The following is a 22028-nucleotide window of genomic DNA, read 5'->3' as shown; positions in this document are numbered from 1 at the left end:
TATCCAATTGAAACCAAGGTGACCAGACTTGTCCGCGGCATTCAAGGTGTGCACTGGGTTGTGGATGTACTTTATGATAATATTTTTTTTCTTGTTCTTGTAACATTCTGTTTCTTTTACGCTATTTCTGAGCACTGAGCTGTAAATTTTGGAAAACATCCGTGTTGACTTCAGTATCTTTCCTGAATAATTTTAGATGATATGTTGCCTAACATTATACATGCAGAGTTAATGAAGATGGGAAACCTGGCCTTAATCTGAGTTTCTTTCACTTCATATTGTAATGATTCAGCAGTGTGACATTTTTCTGCGGTTCTTCATTATGTTAGATCTGACTACCTCAGTAAATTTTATACATACTGTTCAGTTCATTTTCTAATAATTTTTCATGTTAAGTGCCACAGATTTCCTTCTGACTCCATCAAAATAGATTCCCTTCGTTCCCTTCATTGTGAAAACCAGTCATTTAATTCCACCCATTGTGTCCTATGTTTTAGTTAATGATTAATTCACAACAGGATTTTTATTTTAAAATCCACTGGTGCGAGACTTAGTTGGAAGCTTTTTTGGAACCTAATGCGTTTTACTGATATACTTGTGGGTCTGCTAAAATTTATGTTTTTTCCTAGACAAAACTTCCCATTATGTAAAGTGCAATGAATCATTCCCATAACTTCATTTTTTCAGTAGTGTCTGCACTTTGTTGTTGTTACTGTTTTGTTTCATCCCGTTTGCCCATTCAAAATCAGATGTTCTGGTGAGTGGCACTGTTCCTCTTCAGAGCCTTTCATTACTTTCACATTTGCTGTGTTCAATCTGTTGATTGACAGATTGCAGTAACGGAACAGTTAGTATTTGATGTGTCATTTCTAAATTACTATATGAGTCATGGATGGAATACCACCTGGTCTTAATGATTTTGTTGCTGCTCGTTTCATTAATTTGTTTTAAAATGTCTTCTAATACCACTTTAAGAGACCTCTTCAGAACTCTCTCCTGGAATAAATTGTTTGTCTTTCAGCCCTGCAAAAGGGTCTGACAGGCTTCCTGCTTCTGGAGGCTTTGGTGAAGATGTTTAATTAGTATACTTTTAATAATTTGGTTCTGAAACTGCAACACATGCTTCATTCAACTTGCCAGAGCTTATACTTTTTCCTGTTTGCTCTCTTTCGGATGTGGCTCCGTGCTCTTTGGAGGATCGTGTTTTAATAGCGTACTTCAGTGTGCTGTGTAGCCATGTATTTTTTTGTTGTCATTCCTCTCTGATAGGGGGCATCTTTTCTATAATTTATGTCATTCTAGCTAGTTACTTTAATTCTTTTAAAGTAATTTTCTCTTTTATATTCTCCTTTTTAAATGAGAATGGTATAATGGATTTTGAGAAAAGTGTGTCATGTTTGCACGAATTGATATACTGATTTTGAGTATGTCAAGTATTATAAAGCAGCTCTTCAATTAGTTGTGCCTGCAGCTGGACTTTGCACATTTCTCAGGAGTGATTAAGACCACCTTCCTTCTTTTGCAGCCATTAAACAAACATGCCCAAAAAATAATTTATGAAATCTAAAAACTTGTAGTGTGACCACCACTTCCCACTGGGACTTGCACCTTGTCAGAATGGGATGATTGTTGCTCTGTCTTCTGCATAGTGTCTCTTCTTTCCTTTAGTGTGTCAACATCAGTAAGAGGCAGTCAGTTATATGGCTGTAATACCCATTTCTACAGAGCTAGGGATTTTCACTTTGTATAGTCTTAAACCCAGTGTGGTGCTGCTTAATGTTCCTGGTATGTTTGAATCAGGGATTTTGCACCAGTCATAGGTTTGATGATATATTACATTTCAAGGTTAGGTGTCTTTTCAGGCATTCATCAGTGAAGAATAACTTCACCTCTAGATGATGTTTCTCCTGTAAAAATCTCTGGAGAGAGCTTTCATGAAAAAACATATACATCCTGAGGAGAAATGAAAATTGAGGATTGACGAGAAATGACTACAACAAATACTTAGCACTTGAAGGAGACCTTAACAATATAGCATGTCATTGTGAATATAATTAGTATTATAAAGTGAATATCAAGGACTTGTAAACTTTCAGTATTTTTTGTTGTTGTTTTGTGCTTGTGTGGGTTTTTTTTATTTTTCTCCAGTTTGGGAGAGGAGCATTGATATGTTCATGTAACTGTCTTCATATTTTCTGTGTAGGATTCTTTCAGTTCCAGACAGAGTGCGTTATACCTATTTTAATTATTCTTTTGCTTTAAAGAACTCAATTTATCTACTGGTGACTGCATTTACCCCTTGTAGCCAGGTTTCTGTTGGACTCATCTACTGCAAACTCCTAAGTGATCATTCATCAGTTTGACTTCATCTAATTCTTTTTTGACCTGAAATTATCTATTAAATGAGTATAGATATTACTATAAAAAGAACACTTGTCCAACAGGCCGAAGTAAAATGCTGATTGTTTAAATACACTAATCTACCATTTCAGTTCTTTTTTATTTATAAAGCAATGTGGAATCTAGAAAACTTTGAATTTAAATCATGCTAACTGTTATGCCATTTATGCAATCTGTTTTTTCTCGTGATCATATTCTAATTTGCACAGTCTTAATAAAGATAGCCTAATGACTTTTTTAGGGTGAAAGATTTTGGCTAAAAGAAAGTACTTCATTTTTTAAAAAATGTCCTTAGCTAACTTGATCTGTATGAGCATTTGCACAACGATTACAGCTATTAAAAACAACAAAAAAAAACCAAATAAATCCCACCACCACCTATAGTTTTCAAATCCATTTTTATTGGTCCAGTTGGAAAAGTAACTGTGGGAACGTGTGCTTCCCAAAAACTGGAATCTAGTCTTTGGTAAGAATTGTTCTGAGGAATTTTCGATTGGAGCACTATCTCTAGGGTCTTTTCAGTGTCTTCACTTTCCAGAATCATTAGTTTCAGGAGACATTTTTTAAAATATGTATTTTTTTTTAAAAGCTTCTAAAAAGGATTCAAGTACTTTTCCTTTATACTGGAGTAACCTTAAGAACCTGAAAAGTTAGAGGAGAGTTTTGACAGCTGACTTCTGTTCCCGTTTCTCCCAACAGAGAACAGTGGTCTAAAGACTTAGCCCATTCCTGAGAACAGACTTTCACAGATGTGTTTTAGATTGCAATGGGTGTGAACAAATTCCTGCAGAGAAGTTAAACAATAATGTCTATTTACATCTAAAATTTTTCTCTTTTGTGCAAACAAAGTATTATACTATATACTGTCAAAGTCATTACTATCTTGACCTGTTACTTGTGGTTTTAATGTTCAAGAAGTATGTAACAAAATACGTTTTTACTTTTTCCATCATCTTCTTGACATAACTTACTCCAAAAGCTAGTAATGTCTAAGGCTGTTTTGCAGACATAAGCCATATTATCTTCAAGACTTTTATTTTCTTTGCCCTTCAAGAGAAGGAAGTCACTCAGTAAAACTATTAAGAAATTACATGTGTGATATCTCACTTAGAGTTATTAAAACAAGTTTAATAAGATTGAAGAAGTTATGCATGTGAATGGTAGTATCTACATTTATGCTTCATAGGGTGAAATTATTTGAGCATTGTTTGTTCTTGGAGTTCCAGGCCAAAATTGATATCAGGTGTATTATGGAAGAAATTCTCTCTTCCAGTTTGAATTTCATGCATTTCTTTTAAACAGTGAGGGAAAACAAGTTTCTTCTCAGGCTTTCTGTGTAAAGCATTCAGTGGGAGACACTATTCTCTCTAGATTAATCCTCAGTCTGTCCTGATATGATTCCTTCCACAAGTCAGTGTAGGAGAGCTTACAGATCTTGTCTGTTAAATCATTTAATAATGGGACATTTCCTGTTTACATGAGGGGGTAAAGTAGTGACCACCAAAAGGAAGGATGAGAACCCAGGAACTCCATCTGTGGATGTTGTAGTCTGGCTTTTTCCTTGATCCCTGGAGTCTTACAGTGAGTAGTTTGAGGCTTCAGCAAAAAGGGCCTCTCCCACTGTCCTGGAAAGTGGCCTAAGAGTTCAAGTCCTAGCAGGTTTAGCTAGACTTAAGCTCCGGATCTCCCATTTCTAGACAGGCGTGCTGTAAGACAGTGTAAGGCTATGGGGAGAAAGAAGGCTGCCACTACCAATTAGTACCTGCCTCTGAATAGATAAGTCTTCCATATTCTGGTTCAAGGTGACACTTACTCATGTATACGTGTAAAGTATATATACTGACTAGCTCCCAGATTTTCTTTGCTCAGCACAGAGGAGTACGGGATTCCTCTGTACAGACAGTGCTTAATCTGCATTGTGCAGGGAAGAAACCCCATATGTAGGCTTTACAAATTCTCATTTAGAGGCTTTAAACAGCATTTTTCAGCTTTTGAAGTGTCTAAATGTAGGTCAGAATGTGACTTTTTGTCTTTCACGCTTCTACACCTTTACTGTATTTTGTATATGTTTGATGTGTATTTACCAAAACCAATTCCCCACCTTCTTTTCATTTCTTCCCCCTCAAGTGGCGAGTAAGAAAAGAAGCTATGATGGGTCTTGCCCAGCTATACAAGAAATACTGTCTTCATGCCGAGGCTGGAAAAGATGCTGCAGAGAAAGTGAGCTGGATAAAGGATAAACTTTTGCACATATATTATCAAAATAGCATTGATGACAAGTGAGTTAACCTAAGCCTTCCTAATTTTAATTGTATAGTGATAAGAGATACTCTGAAAATATGTGCTTATCCTGAGAAAGCTATTATATCACATTCTGTATTTGTGGTTTTAAGTATGATATATTTAATTAATAATCATTAAGACATGTACTAAGATATTCAGGATGGTCGCGTTATCTGTTCCTATATTCATCCTCTTTACGAATGGAACTAGATCCGTGATGATAGTAGATTGTCATTAACTAACCACTGCACAGGAAAAAAAAATCAACAGATTTTGTATTTGCTATACCCAGTTTGTGTTTGCCTTGCTTCTTTCCAGAGGCTAGCATGTTAAAATCTGTGATCTGTGAGTGCCGTGCATATATGCACTACGGTACACGCACAAACATCTCCTTTTGGTATATTGTGTAGAAATGGACCCTTCAGGTAGAAGAAAAGCTGAAGAAATATCAGGAGTGCTTCCACTGTTGTCTAGTCATCTCTGTTTTGTCACTCAATCCCTATAATTTTTGAAATACCATTTTGGCTTAGAGAAAAGTATTTTGGCCAATGTTTTGGAAGACAGTTTTAAACTCTTACTGTTAAATTCTTTGTCTTTTGCAAGGAAAGCCAAACTATGAGATCACATAAGATAGAATTTCAGCCTAGATTTTTAATACAGCAGGCTCAGAAATCAGCCATTTCTTTGTAGTGTTTCTTAGCATCTTGCTTCTACAGTGTGCTACTGCAGTGTGTTTTTGTGATGTTAGTGGCTAGTCTGAATGGGCCAATGGCCTCCTTCAGTTGCCAGTTATGACAGCGAGTTCTTAGTGCTGCAGTGGTGAAGGCTCTCATTTGTTCATCTGGCTGATCGTAAGTGGGCCAGAGTTACGTATTTGATTAGTTATGAGATTGTACACACAGAATTTACAGTGAAAGTCTGCTGAGGTAGAAGTATCAAATAGTGAAGAATTAGGAAATCTCCACACAGTTCATATAAAGCTAATTCTGCATAGGTATCTGCATCAAATATGCTTTAATTTGCATTGAGAGGTTCATTTGTGGTTTTTCCTACCATGTTCATGTCTCACTGTCAGAACATAGATGGTGAGCAGGGAATGAATCAAAGTTCCATAGTGGATGGGACAGATGTTTTCAATATTCCCGCTCATGGAAAATGCAGAATACTGTCAGGGAAACGAGGCAAGGAATTTTACGGAAAGAGTGTCATCATAGCTGAATTTCTTTCTCCGACATGATTTCTTCTGGAAGTCTGATTAAGCCATTGAAACTTTTTTTTCATGAGTAGGCATGGATTGTATGCTGTTTGTTTTCTGGGTATCTGCGCTGAAAGATTGGTGGTTTGATTTTCAGTGTTTCTCTAGTTTGGTTTGGTACTCTGAATTTTAATACAAATTCTACTAGTTTTTTAGGCTGACAATGAAGTTCTTGCTCAGTCACACCATTGGGTTGGTTTCCCAGTCTCAGAGTGGAGGAATAAATGCATTTCAGTGTTACTGTTCTCAGAATTAGAAAGTTAGTACTTTTAACACCTGAAAAGCTGTAGAAATGCTGTGATCTTTTAAGACAGAGTCCATCCAATCTTTTAAACACACAAGCATAGATCAAAATTAGCCAACTCTGGCCTGTTTTCCTTCCATAATGAGGGAGGGGGATAGAAAGTAACAGTGACATCTGTCTGAGCCTTGGAGTATTTTCTACTGTGTGCATGGGATAACGCTAGTTCTTTCAAAAGATAACAGTGCAGCGTCGCACAGTGTTTGGGCATGAAGTGGAATAGAACAAATTTTCTCCACACATCCTTAACTCAGTCACTTGATGATGTTTTTGATGTTACTTGACTATTGATGTGCATGTCTACTCAAGACTGAAAACTTTGGACTGTAAGAACTGCTTATCACCTGTGTGTGCTGAGCTTCTTTGTTTTACAACAAATGCATAAGGAATGGAGTGAAATAACCACATCTTAAACACTGCCGTGTTACCCGCTCTTGTTATGCTAGCCACTGTCTTTCCTCACCGGAGAAAAGTGTGTCCCTGAGGTATTCCCTGTTTGTAAATCTTGACCCTAACCAACATGGACCAGGGAAGTCATGATACAGTCTCACCATTTGTGTTGACAGCTTTTCTAAAGCCTGTATCTGTAAAGACATGGCTAGAGCAATGTTTGTAAATTAGTAAGATAACTCTGATGCCTCCAGTCTCCTAGTATGTTAAACAGATGCGGAGTCCCCTGAGATCTGAAGATCTTGTTCCTCAAGTAATTTAGTTCTTGGAGTCATCAACAGCAAAACATATGTTTAAAGGGAGAAAGACAAGTTTCCTTTAATATTAACGGAGTTGTATCCCTATTCATGATCATCCTTTTATTCCTCTGCCTTGCCACCATGTCTCTTGGAATTTTCTTTGAGCAGAAATATGATATGTTTGACCTGCATTGCCTTCTACAGTCTTTATACAAGGCACTCCCAGAGTACTTAATAGGAATGATAGTGGAAAAGTTCATAGATTCAAACACACAAAATATGTGTCCATAAATATCAAATTGTATAGCTGGACATTGTGCACTGCTTTCATTGCTATGGATTAAATTAATGTCTGAATGTTCTTTCATTTGGAGGGCTATAATTAGATGAACTGTGCAGTCCTATTTTGTACTTCAAGGTTCGTATTTTATGTAAAACCTTAAAAATGTGTTATTTTTATAAAAATAGATAATTTGATAATGATTTTGCTGGTTTGGTTTGCTCTTACTTTGTTTCCCTTTTGCTCCTTTTCTTGTACATATTTTGATGTTGCTTTGTCTTCACCTTTTTAATGCCAATTTTTTTAGCTTCTATATTAGAACAATGAGTAGTTTCAAGTGTTTTACTTTTTCTCAAGTACTACAGTTTTATTTTAACCTTTCCCTTGAGGATACATCGGATTTTTATTTTTCCTCCTCCTTGAGTTATATTCTTGTATTCTTTCTCCTTTTTTCTGTCTATATCCCTTTCTCGTATGTATGAGAGTGAGCAAAGGGAGCTTCTCAGCCTAAAGGAAAAGGAGAATTTGGATGGTGACAACTCCCTCGTAGAGATGAAAATGAAAGAACATGGAAAAGCTCTTAAGCAGTAGTTCTTGCTAATCCTTCTATCAACAGTGGAAGGGATCTTTAAAGATGAGAAAAAGACCACTACTTTTTTTTCTTCTCTATTGAAAAATCTAGTTTCAATGACTTTGATATTTCTTGTTCTTTCTGCTTGTCTGAAAGGCATCACCACTTTTGGAAATATACGGTTTTTATCTCTTTTCCTACAGATTACTGGTAGAGAAAATCTTTGCTCAGTATCTTGTTCCACACAATTTGGAAACAGAAGAGCGAATGAAGTGCTTGTACTATTTGTATGCTAGCTTGGATCCAAATGCTGTGAAGTGAGTATAGCTTGTAGTCAGCAAATACTTGCTTTCTCAGGCTTTTCCAGCATCTAAATTGTCTTTCTTGTATTATCAGGATTTAAATAAAAATATAAGCAGTTGATGCTTAGTGTTATATGCAAGTATTATTTCAAAACATTTCCCTTTTATATACAAATTTTACATGTCCATTAGACAAAAAGTTACCTTGATGTTTGAAAGGAGTGGTTTTATCCAGTCGTTTTCATCCAATGAGAAGAATGCAGAGTAATGTGGAAATGATGACTTCTGGATTTGCTCTATATTAGGTTCCATGGTTAAGATATCTATAACTGAATGCTGGTTAGTAGTGACCTGATTTTTATTTTGAAAAAATATTTTCAAGATAATTTGGGTGGTTGTAAGACATACTGTGGCTGTCCTGCATATGTGAAATTGTTCCAAGTAGAATAATCGGAGAGGTGATGTTCGGTTCCACCCTGTTTGGAACAATTATTTTTAATGCTTGGTAGGTTTTGATAGTACCTAGCAGATGCTGTACTTGTAAGATAAATAAATAAACAATCTTGTTTAGTAATACATCCAGCATGTTCTTGCTATGAACGAATTGGTAAGCTTTTCTTTTCTGGTTTTGCATTTGCAGAGCACTGAATGAGATGTGGAAGTGCCAGAACATGCTAAGAAGTCACGTACGAGAATTACTAGACTTGCATAAGCAGCCCACTGTACGGTTTAAAAAATATTAATACTTTATTCAATGGACCTGTTAGACTAATTTACTTGGGTATTTTAATACTGTGCTATTTGTTCAGTGTGACTTTATTATTCTGTTGATTTCCATATGTAGACAATGTTCAATTCTTATTAAGTAAAGTTGCTTTCAGAAATGCTTAAAGGTACATGGCCTCCTTATGTTTACCATTATTTTATATTACTGGTCAATAACTGTCAAAAAAGGTTAAAAATATTTTCCAAGTTTTTTATTTGCTTTTGACAGATCTTTTTTTGTTTCTCATTTTATAACATATTTCAAGAGTGGAATATGCTGTAACATAAATTGTTTGTTTGTTAACAAAAGTTTTTAAGTATACTGGAATTTTACTTATAAGCACATCTTCAAACTAGCAGAAACTTTAAATAGAAGAGCATTGCTTTGGGGTTTTGGTGTGGAGGTGGGCTTGGGGGAATTGTTTATTTGGAATTTTTTTGATGTCTTTTTCCAACAATTGATTTTGATCTATTATATGAATTAATGAATTTTTCCAGTTCTTTGATATTGCAAGGAGATTCTTCACCTTTTTCTCTGTGTAGTAGCTGCCAACGATACTGTTATACTATTCTAATGTTTATTCTTAAAACAAAAACATAAACCATAAGATTCCAGAGTAGAATTAAGTGCTGCAGAAGAACTAACAGATCAGTTTAAAGGTATATTTTATAAAGGAGATGTAGCTGATTTGTTTGTTTTTGCTGTTGTCCTCAGTCAGAAGCAAACAGTGCTGCCATGTTTGGAAAGCTGATGACCATAGCAAGTAAGTGTTAATAAGTTCTATAAACTGTTATTACAACATTCCTGGAAATTGTACTTCTGTGAAACCTGACATACTGAAGTCGCAAACTTATCTTATGTTATATTGTGTTTAATTACACAGAAAACCTTCCAGATCCTGGAAAAGCACAAGATTTTGTGAAGAAATTCAATCAGGTTCTGGGTGATGATGAAAAACTTCGGTCCCAGCTTGAACTGTTAATTAGCCCTACGTGTTCTTGTAAACAGGCAGATGTCTGTGTGGTAAGGAAACTTTTATACCTTAAATATTTGTGCTGAAAGCAGTTACTTGAGTTGATGGTCTCTTTTGGTACCTTAACATGATTTTTATATATTTCTAATTTACATAAAATACCTTTTTGCTTAACCTGTAGAGATTATGGAAAATATAATTTGTGATCATAATCTTGCTTCCTAAGAAAACATAAGCTTTATTCCTTCCTGGGATTATGAGCATCAAGCATAAAGTCTAAAAGACTAATTGTTAAATTTTTTTGAAGTATTTTATTTCAAGTGTCTGTCTTATGTTAAGGTTCCTAAACTGTCTTCTGACACTGATGAAACTTGTTCTGAGTACCAGCAAGCCAAATATACCATTTGCATATTAATAATTTATTTTTCTTTCTAGAAAGTTATTTTGAGAACAGTCTTTCTCTTATCTCCTTAACCTCTTGATGAAAATACATATCTTAATATTAAATCAGACTTTTCTAGAGATTTACCAGTTGTGCCAACAATCACAGACGGTTTTTTCATTGTTGTCTCAAAATAGAGTAAGCAATTTCATTGACAGAAATCACAAGAGGGCATCAACAACCAAACATGAGCTTCTTGGGTTTTGTCTCATGACTCCGAAATTGTCAGGGAAGAGAACAGAATGACCTTCAGAATTATGTCCTTACCTCTTGATGTAGAGAGTATGTCTCTTTCTAAACTAGTAAATTTTGCACTTTGGGAATGCAGTGATGCAATGTCAAGAAAAAGATTTCTCCTCTCGTCCTGAAGATCATTTAGCATAACAGTTAGAACAATTTCCTAGTTTGTAGAGTCTGCAGCCTCCAACCCTTTAGGAGAACGAAGGTCAAGAAGTCATTTCTTTGAAACATTTTAGACTTCTGTTCAAAACAGAAAATATCTTCTTAACCATCTTGTGCTGCGTTTGCAGCTGAATTTAACGTGCTTGACATTTGGAGCATTCAGAGGGGAAAAACAGATTTTTGGATCCAAAACATTCATAGGCATAGTACATAGGGTCTGAGCATCTGTTTTAGACAAGGTAGAGTAGCGCTTCTGCACATCTGCAGTAATGTAGCTTTTGGTGGAATTTATTTGTTGTTGCTTAGGAAATCTCATGCATACAACAGGGTTACCTACAGATTTATGGATTACTCTTGTCAACATAGATATTTAAATTCTGTCTACATTGCACTTACCTCTCCCTTGATTCTGTTTTGGATCTGGCCTGCAATTCCTTACGAAACTCTGAAGAACTCTCACTAGAAACCTAAATGCATTTTACATTTAAAGAGTTCAGTAAAGTACGTCTGCTTTCAATATAATGTGATAAAGATTTGGAGATAATAACAGCCCCTCTTATAATACATTTCACTGATTATAGAGGTATCTGTGGTTAAAAGAAGTGGCTCTATTCAGCTTATTCAACATGCTTAAGGTAGTAAGTAAAAGGAGTATAATTCTTGTTTGTATCTAACATTCTTGTAGAGAGAGATAGCCCGGAAACTTGCAAATCCTAAGCAGCCAACAAATCCTTTTCTGGAAATGGTCAAATTTCTTTTGGAAAGAATTGCCCCTGTACATATTGACTCAGAAGCCATTAGGTAAGTTTGAAAGATCATACTAACTTATGAATGATTAGAAAGATGATTTAAATGACAGGCAAAAAAAATTAAAAGGGATTTTTCTTGGGATTTAGATTAATCTGTCCTAGCTGTAAATACACTTTTTTAAAAACAAAAAACAAAACAACATTTTATGTAGATGTCTTCATTTCCAGCAGCCTAGAGAATGTTATGGGTTTTTTTGCTACTTCTTTGCAGTGCTCTCTGCAAATGATTTTAAAAATACAGTAGTTGTTCCTGGTGAAACTGCTATGTGTGGGGCTTAAGGTGAAAATGATGATGGTTATTTTCACAGTTAACTGCAGCAGTGCCTTCCATATAGCAGTTGAATTAATTAGCTTTTATGGGATTGTGTAAGAGAATGTTTGGATTTCTTTTGAGACTTGTCTGGCAACCTAATTACATTCGGAAACTCATGCAACTATGTGTTGATCTGAAAGCGGCCAACATGGTGGGGGGTTTTCAGATTTTATTTTTTTTTCCTAAAGAATTAATTTTACAGAAAGCTAAGTCAAAAGAAAAAGGAATAATGGAATAGCTTGATTAAAAACCAAAACAAAACTAACTTAAAACCAAACGCCACAACATCGCCTACCTAATGGACTGTTACCTTCCCTTTCTTCATTGTCAAAACCAAGTAATCTTGCTGATATCTCCAGCCTTTGACATTGTACATTGTCATGTTCATTAGCTTTTTTCTTTTTATATCTCTTATTTCAGTGCACTAGTAAAACTAATGAATAAATCCATAGAGGGGACAGCTGATGATGAAGAGGAGGGTGTAAGTCCTGATACTGCTATTCGTGCAGGACTTGAACTTCTCAAGGTAATCTACATTAATGCAGCTATAGTCTGTAATGGCAGGGTCAAAAGTGATACGGCTAACAAATTAATGTTACCATGGTTTTAGTAGTTATTATTTAGATAATTACTTTTTTAATGTATTCTGGGAAAAGAATAATGAAAGAGATGGGGTTTTGATAGAAGTATGTTTTGAAAAGGGTGCCAGGAGTCGAAATATGCACATTAAAGGTTTCTGCTTAGGGAACACATATAGAAGAAGGTGCAGAGGTAAAGTGAAAGGAAGAGAAACGGGGAAGTTAGAAGAGGTATGTTCTTTGGGGCCTGCACTATACTGGAAGGAAAGCAAGCAATAAACTCAAGAGCCAAGTTATGTAGAAGAGAAGAAGGGGAGGGGGGAACTTGTGTTCTCAGTGGTGGTGAGAAATGGCTGAGGGAGAAAGAAGGATTTGAAATATCTGGAAAACATCTGTGATGGATTTGGCAGTTCACTAATGAGAATTTATTTTCAACATGTTACAAAGGGCAGTATAAAATATAGGAGGGAATGGAGGGGAAGGTTACAAAACGAAAGTGAGGCTTTTCAGAAGTGTGAATGAACGAGTTGGAGTTTCTGGAGACATACCACACCAAATTTGGTAATGGCAACTGTGGTAGAAATAGTTACACAGAAGTATGCAAGCGAGTAATGTCTGTTTGCTAATGTAGCTCAGAAAAGAAATCTGCCAAGGTTGAAGATTTTGTTGCTGTGATGTGGATATCTTCGAGAATGTTATTTCACGCATTGATACTCAACACAAGTAGGCAACTCTGATCAAAGAAACCAGGATAAGATAAATCCAAAGAATACACAAAATACATGCAACTTTTCATTGTTCTCCCTACTTTGTTATCTGAACTTTACTATACTTAATATAGTTTTGCTTCAGGATAACCTTTTGTTCTCTCTTGTCCTGCCTTGAATCCCTGCATGCTTAATTTCTTATTTGACGTTTTTCCTATTTAACAGATTATGTTGTATTTTATTACCTTTAGACTAAAAGGACAGTAATCTATGTTTTGTTTGTAGATATCTTAACCTTCTTGATTTCTTTTCTGCTCAGGGACTAGAGATTCTAGAGGAATTAAGATTTCAGTTCAGTTAAATTAAAAAAAGTGTTCTTAAGTATTCTTATTGGAATATAAATGAATACTCTTGAATAAAAGTGTTCATTTTAATAAATATGTTTACATATTCAAGTAATGTAATATAAAATATTACGAGGAGGGGAAGACCTGAAGAAATAGTTGAATTTATTTGAAAATGCTTATATCATCTTCTCCAAAATGCAGTTATTGAATGTAATAATCTCATATGAGCATGTAATAGCTATTTATGTTGATGGTAATGCTCATAAACAGCCATAATTTTGTTTTTCTGATGATTCATTTACCATGAATAAATACACCTTTGTTTTAATGTGTATCTACAGGTTCTGTCCTTTACACATCCTACCTCGTTCCACTCTGCAGAGACCTATGAGTCTCTGCTGCAGTGCCTCAGGATGGAAGATGATAAGGTAGCTGAGGCAGCCATACAGATTTTCAGAAACACGGGTCACAAAATAGAAACAGACCTGCCACAGATAAGATCGTGAGTGTATTTCTTTACTTGCTGCTTTTCATACCTGGAATTCTGCCTCTTGATAGTTTATTCAATATGTTGCCCCTAAAATTACTTTATAGTCTTATAGATATGAACAGCTTCTCTTCCATCATTTTATATTTTTTCACTACCTTTCTGTCTCTTCGTTTTTAAATTCTGCATTCTTGCAATTTTTGTGTATTTATTGAAGATGTTAGGTACATCTTAAAAATATTCTTATAACAGACACATTAAAACCAGTGTGTAGTGTGTTTCCCGGGTTACAAAGCAAGCAAAAGCAAAAATGTAAAAATGCAAAAATGGTGAAGATGTAATTCCTTGGCATAATTTCTACGCATATCTGTCCTTCACACAATTTTTCTGTCTTTGTAAGGATGAAAATATAATCTCTGGTGGTTAACAGCTCTGTTTGTTATGAAACAAGTTGAGAAACAAGATCCAAAAGCAGGCATGAATTCCTAACAAAGAATAATTATCTGTCTGTAATCGTCATTATGCAATTCGTGCTTCAACTGCTGATTAGAGCTGTATAATCTACTAAGTATTCACAGGCTATTTAAAACATTGTGGGTACCGTCTGAAACCTTACAATTGGCCTGTTAGTAACTAACTAATACAGATTATAAAGCACAGGCTTTAAGTTCTCATTTATTGAAATAGCATCTCGGATATTACGATACTAAAATGCATACCAGTGTACACCTTAAGTTCTTTGTGAGTTGAAGATGTGACCTCAGTAATTCTTAAGGATTTGAATCAGATTTTGAGCAAAACAAGAATGTTACAAGCTCACATATGAGATGAGTTTTAAGGCATTCATAGAGGTGAAGAGAAGGAAAAGCCCAGCAATCCCCATTGTCAGTATAGTTCCCAGTATAGTCCCAATTGTCTACAGTTCCCTACTAGAGTTTAGTCAAGACTGTGCATTGCTGGGCTGTATCGTCTTCTGTCAAAGGACATGTTATTGCTGACGTTTCTTTTGGCTTTATTCCTTAGCTAGGTTTTGCTGAAATATAGTCTGGGCACTCCTAAATAACTTAAAAATATAGCTGTCAAAATGGAGGTCTAGCTCATGGCATGGTTTGCAAGCAAGTTCTGAAAGCTAAAACCAGGTCAGTGTTTACACTGACACAAAGAAAAAGAAGTCTGAGGCCAAGTAGATGTTCCAGATTTGATATATTCAGAAATCTTTATCATAAACAAAAGATTTGATATAATCGGCAAGATAGTTTGTTTCAAGTGACCTGCTTTTTTTAAAACCGCTTGTGTGAGCAGGCTGCTCGCTGTCCATTGAAGTCATGTTGACCAGCAGTAGCCCAAGTTCTTCCTCGTGCGGAAAATGAGTAGGTTTGTGCACTAGTTCATGGGCAAGGACTGCTGTGTGACTCTAGAGTCTGATGGAAGCATTGGCCATGCTCAAAGAGAGCCTGTGGACCAGGGGTAAATTTGTAGATGTAAATATGTAAAGGTGCATGTAATCATATCAGGTTTCACTTTTTGCAGATTTATGTCAGTTGGGGTGGGATGAGGTGCGGTTCGTAACTGATGCTCCGCAAAGGCCCTTTAGTACGCGGGTACTTAGACTGTGAAAATTGTAGGTTAGGCATCGAAGCTTATTTTAACTGTAGGTTTTACTGAATTCTTTGCTGGTTTGGTTCTGATTTAATCCAACTTGTGGAATCTTAGCAGGTTTGAGAAGAGCCATTGTCCTGCCTTAGGGGTCTTTTGTTTGGTTTTTGGGGTTTGAGTGGTTTTTGAGAAACACGTTTGAAACTTCGTTCTTTGAACCATGCAAGCTCTTCTTCCACCTCTTGTTGCTGATTTTGATTATGTAGAAAGTGTCAGTGAAGGCTGGGTGCTAAATAATCCATGTAATGAATGCTCTGTTGCTACTGAACCTTTCAGGAAAGCAAGGAATTTTTTTTTTCTAGATGTTTCTATGTCAGACGTTTCCTAGGCAATTTTGCCTTCTCGTGTCAGTTGCTGGGCGAGTTGCATGGTAAACCTCATGAGTTGGTTGATCTCTCAGGGGATAGGCCCTCAGGAGCAGAACCAAACAGTCTGACCAACCTTGACCTGGTCTCTGGAGTGGCTTCTGCCCTGCTCTTTCCTTCAGTGGCCTCTGATCAGCAGATAGATTTCAGGGGATTCAAATGCAAAAGCTCAGAACAAAGCAGTTGTTCACTTGAGTACACATTTCAATTAAAGGCCAAAGTTAAAGCAGTAAAGGCCTATAAACACACTGGTGTTTAATGGTTATTCCCGGCTTTCATAAATTCTCTTCAGCCCTATTGCTTCCAAGCTTGGATAAGAAGCCCAGGAGTTTAGCCTAGCTGAACCTGTCACGTTCCCCCCACCTTATATTTGGCTTCCTAAACAGCCTTATTTTGACCAGTATTTTCTTTCATGTTTGATATATCCCTGTGGGCTTTTTTCTGCTTAACTGTGTGCAGTCAGATGTTCAACAAGTATTACTAAATACAATCCCATCCTGCTTTTCACTTTATGATTGTGATCTTTCCTGAACAGACTTCAAAGGAATACTTGATTTACAAGACTGTGAGGATAGATTTGTATAGGTGAAGAGCTTTATTTTTTGTAGATTGCAAATTGCATTTTGAAGTATTTTGTTTAATGTTCACAGAACACTAATTCCGATTTTGCATCAGAAAGCAAAAAGAGGCACTCCTCATCAGGCAAAACAAGCTGTTCACTGTATACATGCCATATTTTCAAATAAAGAAGTGCAGCTTGCACAGATCTTTGAGGTATGTCTTGCTTTTCTGTTTTTAAGATTTGTTTCTGTTGTTCTTAATTGATACTAGTAATTAAAATTAACTTGTACTGTTTATTAACAGAAATCAACTTATGAGGTCAGAAAGCCTACAGGTGCATGGTAGTTGAGATAAGTCATTAATTTGACAATAGCAAATTACTAATGCTTGTGTCTTACGGTCACGATTTTGTAATATTCTGATGCCTGATAGATAAGGTATTCATTTTTGTCTACATGGGAGAATAAGCTAAATACACTGGAAGGATCCACACTAAATTCCATGAGGACACATTTCACAGATACTAAATGAGGGATAACATCCTCTACTTTCAAACTGTATTAAATTACCATGCTTTAAGGTCTTTGCACATACAGCGCTTTCTCACTGAGGACTTCTGAGCAGAATAACTACTTGACTATAAGCTCAGATATTAACTTGCTGCTCACTTACTGCTTGCTTAGACAGGCTGTAAAGCAAAAAGTCACCTTATACAGAGCAGAGGGGTTATTACTTTTCACTGTAATCTCTTAAATAATAACATTATTAATCTGCACTTGTAAAATATCTTAGGTTCTTAATCTTGGCTGTCTTTGAACCTATGCATAATTCAGAAGTGTGAAAAGCTTTGAATTAAGCTTAAAGAGTTTGAGCTCTGTTTAGGCTTCTGCGAGAGTGCATGTTCCCTCCTTGATACCAGCATATGATGTGAGGGTGCTGGGTGTTACAGCAGTGTGAAATATCCTGGCGACTGTTAATCTGGAAGGGAAATACTGATCGCTGATATAAATGTCCCTGGTGGTTTCCAAGGCTTTTTTACATGCTATTATTTTCTGATATTTGCAGTTACGATTCAGGTTTTCATAACTCCTGAGCAGAACTGGGTCAGTTTTTCTCACGTCTCCTAGGTTTGAATGTGTTTCACCATTAGAACAGGAAGAGAATATAAAGTTTGTTTTTCCCTTAGCTCATGTGATATTTTTTGGTTACGCTGTTAATTAGGAAATCACATTCTTTATCCATTTTGATTTGCTAACTTTATTAATTCTTACAGAAAAACTGTGAAACTCATCAGCAATGCAGCAGTAAAATAAATGAATTTTAGGTGTGATGTCTGTCTTGTTTGTAGTTGAATTTTGAATAATTATTTTTTTTCTTCCTCAGCCTCTTAGTAGAAGTTTGAATGCTGATGTACCAGAACAACTTATAACTCCCTTAGTTTCATTGGGTCATATTTCTATGTTGGCTCCAGACCAGTTCGCTTCTCCAATGAAATCTGTTGTCGCAAATTTTATTGTGAAAGATCTCTTAATGAATGACAGGGTAAGATTTTCTTTTTTTGGTAAGTCCTTACTATTCTGTTTGCCTGTTATTAACTCTGGGGAATAAGGCTTTTTTGTTAAGTGAGTCAATAAAGGAACGGTCTATAAATAGCTAGTACAGTGCTAATTGCATTGTAAAAGATCTTTGTGTAAAGGAAAGCTTAGTCCATGACTCTCTTCCGTTTTTACTTCTGCATTTTCTGTATGGGTTGAACCTGTTCGTAAATTTACATGAATGTCTGTAGTCAACAGGTGAGAAAAATGGAAAATTGTGGTCTCCGGATGAAGAAGTTTCTCCAGAAGTACTAGCAAAGGTGAATGATCTGCTATCAGTAATAATGTGTATATTTGAGATTAAAAACTTACTTTTTTCCAAGCTGTGCAATGGAGAGTATTAGAAAAAAAATCTCTATGAGTACTTTTGGTTTAGTCTCCTTGGAATATGCAGTGTTCTAGAGTTTTTGTGGATTATACACATAGTTATAGAACTGGTAGAAACTATGCATTTTGGTGTCTTCACTTACCAGTATCAATTATGCTGAATGTTGAGAAAATTAAAAGATTCAGAAGTTTTAGTTTTCTGTACAAGGTAATTTGACTTTACTGACTATAAACAGAGTTGAAATAAATTGAGACCTTGGTGAATTTTATTCATTCATCTTTATAGGCTATTTACTGTGAATCTAATTATGACCATTTCTAGAAATGTTTATCTAGTTGCTCTTATTTTTAATCATGTAGCAAGTGTCCTACATCCTCTAGATGCACTTGTGAGAAGACACTGAACCATAGTTGAAATGTCCTGATGTCACAAAGACTGCTCCTTCCTTCTTCACTCTGTAAATATTTACTGCTTCATTCTGTTCCTTTAAAAATGTATCCACTCTAATAAATAGGAGTCTATGGAAATTTCAATTTGACAGCAGTAGGTTTTAGTGCCTTATCAACTTCAGGAAGTAAGTTCATAGTCGATTTGCTCGTGTTTGATAGGTGCAAGCAATTAAACTTTTGGTACGCTGGCTGTTGGGTATGAAAAACAACCAGTCGAAATCCGCGAATTCCACACTACGGTTATTATCAGCTATGCTCGTCAGTGAAGGAGACTTGACAGAACAGAAGCGAATCAGGTCAGATTTTGTTCTTTTCAGGCTTCCATCAGTTTTATTGTAGAATTTCAAAGAATATTAATTCTTTTGGAGTTTTTTTAGAATTTTAAGGTGAGCGTCATGTTGGCTAATGGGATGATAGAAAACAGATCTAATCAGAGTTTTAATATTTAGGAGTGGAATGGCAATGTAAAAATATGCTTTGAATACTCCCTCTTTCTTGTGATTTACTAATAATCTAACTCAGAACCCTGTAGATATCTTGATAGTAAAAGCCATTCTAGAGAGTAAAAGACCTGCAGGAGTATCTTTGAAAACAATTGGGTGATGAGATTTAACACACTTAAGAGTTGGATGATCTTAGGTGGAGCTTCTTCATTTCAACAGTGAGGCAACTTTGCGCTTCATTCTGAGGGTGAAGGAAGGAAAGAGAAAATCTGCGGCAAAAGTGTTGTTTTCATTTAGATAGTGATATGAAAACAAGAAACTTGACTCTTCTCGTTTCACTATTGTACTGAAATTAAGTTTTTTTGTGGGGAAAGCAGAGCACCGTATTTTCACAAATTCAATCAGGTTAATTTAGCTTGATCTGAAGCTGTAGAACTGTGATCCGATCTGACAGAGAAGAACCTTAATTGCTCATTGATCTTGTAAAAAGAAGAAATCTTGACATGGAAGTAGTTTAAGGATAGTTGTGGTGAGTTGTGTTTCGTGGTTTGTTTTTTTTTTTTTTCTCCTCATGTTTGTATAGTAAATCGGATATGTCTCGACTGCGATTAGCTGCTGGTAGTGCAATAATGAAGCTTGCACAGGAACCCTGTTACCACGAAATAATTACCCCAGAACAGTTCCAGCTCTGTGCACTTGTCATTAATGTAAGTAACTGCATTTGAACTGAAGTGACACTTAATTAATTGAGTTCAGAGTCCTTATGTCTGAGCTTTTGTTGCTGCTACGTTGAGTATTTTCTATTCCTCACTGAAGCTTTCAGAAGAGTTCTTGAAATTTCAAATATTTATTGTGCTGTATCTGTTGATATTTTAAAAAATCTTCTCATAATTGCACCTTGAATGCTTTTTTTTTAAGACCAAGATTTTTACAGTTGCGCTCTTATGTTTTATGTTGCTATAGGATGAGTGCTACCAAGTGAGGCAGATATTTGCCCAGAAACTGCATAAGGCACTTGTGAAATTACTGCTCCCTTTGGAATATATGGCAATCTTTGCTTTGTGTGCCAAAGATCCTGTGAAAGAGAGAAGAGCACATGCCAGACAGTGCTTGCTCAAAAACATCAGTATACGAAGAGAATACATTAAGCAGAATCCCATGGCTAATGGTTAGTATTTCAGTAAAATTGCTAAGAATACAACAGTCAAATAGTAAACTGGAAGGAGTAATCATTAAAACTTAAGCAAATTGCTTTCGTAAAGAAACACTGGATAAGTTTAATTTGTTTCCTCATCTTTATATTAGATGCATTCAAATCTAATTTTACTTAGTTGAGCATTAGCATGAACCATAAAATACTTCTCTGTACACTGCTGAGAATTATACATGTAAAATACAATGCTGTTACTATGGTAGTTGTTTTGCTCAAAAAAAAAAAAAAAATTGTTTTCTGATATTTTAGGCTTTATGACCTTCTTACTGAAGTAAGACTAAGGAGTTTTGTAGTAGTAAAACTCCTTGTTCATTTAATGAATCATTAGGCGTAAAATTTGTAGGAATAAATGCAAGTCAAAATTTACTTCCATATTTGAAAAAGTAGTACTTTGAAAAAAGTGTTTCTTCAGATGTGTGTGTAATATAGAGGTTATTTATGATTTTTTGTTACTGTAGAAAAATTGCTGTCCTTGCTGCCTGAATATGTGGTACCATATATGATTCACTTACTGGCACATGATCCAGATTTCACAAAACCTCAGGATGTTGATCAGCTTCGTGATGTCAAAGAGTAAGTGTCAAATGATTCTAGAATTGTTATGCTGAAAATTTTTCTGTGCTTGGAAAAAAGATGGTTAGGAAGGGGAGCTCTTTGTTTTATGAACAATATTTTGCAAAACAGTAATCTTGGAAATGTGTAACACTTCAACCAAGGGAAGAAGGCGTCAACAACTGCTTAGAAGTATATTCTGAAAGCCCAAATGGTAGCATGTAGGTCACACCATAATATAGCAAATTAGTGAGTTGTCCAGGCTTCTTTTAAAGTGAAATAATGATTTTAGATTCTTGTATTCGTGCCTAGGAATATCTGTAAAATTTCCCAACACACTTAGAGATGCCAAGTAATGTCAGTTCAAATATTTTGGAATTTATAAAATACAGAGCTTCTCTAAGACTTGAAAACATAATGCCACTGATGCTGGTTCAGAGTCCTGCTTCACTGGAAACTATTTTTTTTTCTTCTTTTTTTTTTTTTCTCCTTTTTTTCTTATTTCTTATGCAAACCTACTAGAGTTCATGCTAAGTTTGCTGCTGGCTTATCACCTGTGCTATATGTCTGCAGTGCAGGCTTAATGCTTCTTAATCTATGCAGCACTGATTATTGTATACAAGCCTGTCATACAGAAGCTTGTTCTGTACTGTTTCCAGTTTGAAACCTCCTTGTATGCCTCAAATAATCTTTCATATCTGAGTGTAACTTTTGTATTCCTTTGTGTCTTGTAATGAATTTTAAAAAATAGTTAAATTTTAACACTTTTTAAAAATTGTTAAAGTACCCTCCCCCAGCTTTAGTTCTAGTGCTTTGGATTTTTTTTCTTGTATTTATTTTTGGTGGAACTGTGAGCTATGTTGTTTTGGTATTAGAAAAGCGTTTATAACCGTATACTACAATATACGTCATCAGAAAAGGAGTTCATTCTTGGCATAAATAGACCAGTTCACATCTTAAT

The 22028-nt window shown here is 35.6% G+C and overlaps 1 protein-coding gene across 3 annotated transcripts in view; it reads left to right on the top strand.

The window, feature by feature from the left end:
• Positions 1 to 22028, top strand: part of PDS5A (PDS5 cohesin associated factor A) — an 81435-nt gene that overhangs the window by 44959 nt on the left and 14448 nt on the right. For all 3 annotated transcript variants that reach the window (XM_086611697.1, XM_086611699.1, XM_086611698.1), the window contains exons 12-26: positions 4528 to 4679; positions 7983 to 8096; positions 8722 to 8803; positions 9562 to 9610; positions 9731 to 9870; positions 11350 to 11465; positions 12207 to 12312; positions 13760 to 13920; positions 16577 to 16700; positions 17871 to 18029; positions 18274 to 18342; positions 19019 to 19155; positions 19886 to 20009; positions 20266 to 20470; positions 20974 to 21088. In XM_086611697.1, the coding sequence (XP_086467823.1) occupies positions 4528 to 4679; positions 7983 to 8096; positions 8722 to 8803; positions 9562 to 9610; positions 9731 to 9870; positions 11350 to 11465; positions 12207 to 12312; positions 13760 to 13920; positions 16577 to 16700; positions 17871 to 18029; positions 18274 to 18342; positions 19019 to 19155; positions 19886 to 20009; positions 20266 to 20470; positions 20974 to 21088 (1853 nt within the window). The remainder of the gene's footprint in view (positions 1 to 4527; positions 4680 to 7982; positions 8097 to 8721; positions 8804 to 9561; positions 9611 to 9730; positions 9871 to 11349; positions 11466 to 12206; positions 12313 to 13759; positions 13921 to 16576; positions 16701 to 17870; positions 18030 to 18273; positions 18343 to 19018; positions 19156 to 19885; positions 20010 to 20265; positions 20471 to 20973; positions 21089 to 22028) is intronic.

This window comes from Tauraco erythrolophus, chromosome 5 (genome assembly GCF_009769465.1).
Source record: "Tauraco erythrolophus isolate bTauEry1 chromosome 5, bTauEry1.pri, whole genome shotgun sequence".
NCBI lineage: Eukaryota > Metazoa > Chordata > Aves > Musophagiformes > Musophagidae > Tauraco > Tauraco erythrolophus.
The sequence above is the reverse complement of the archived record's forward strand: the minus strand, read 5'-3'. Positions and strand labels throughout refer to the sequence as shown.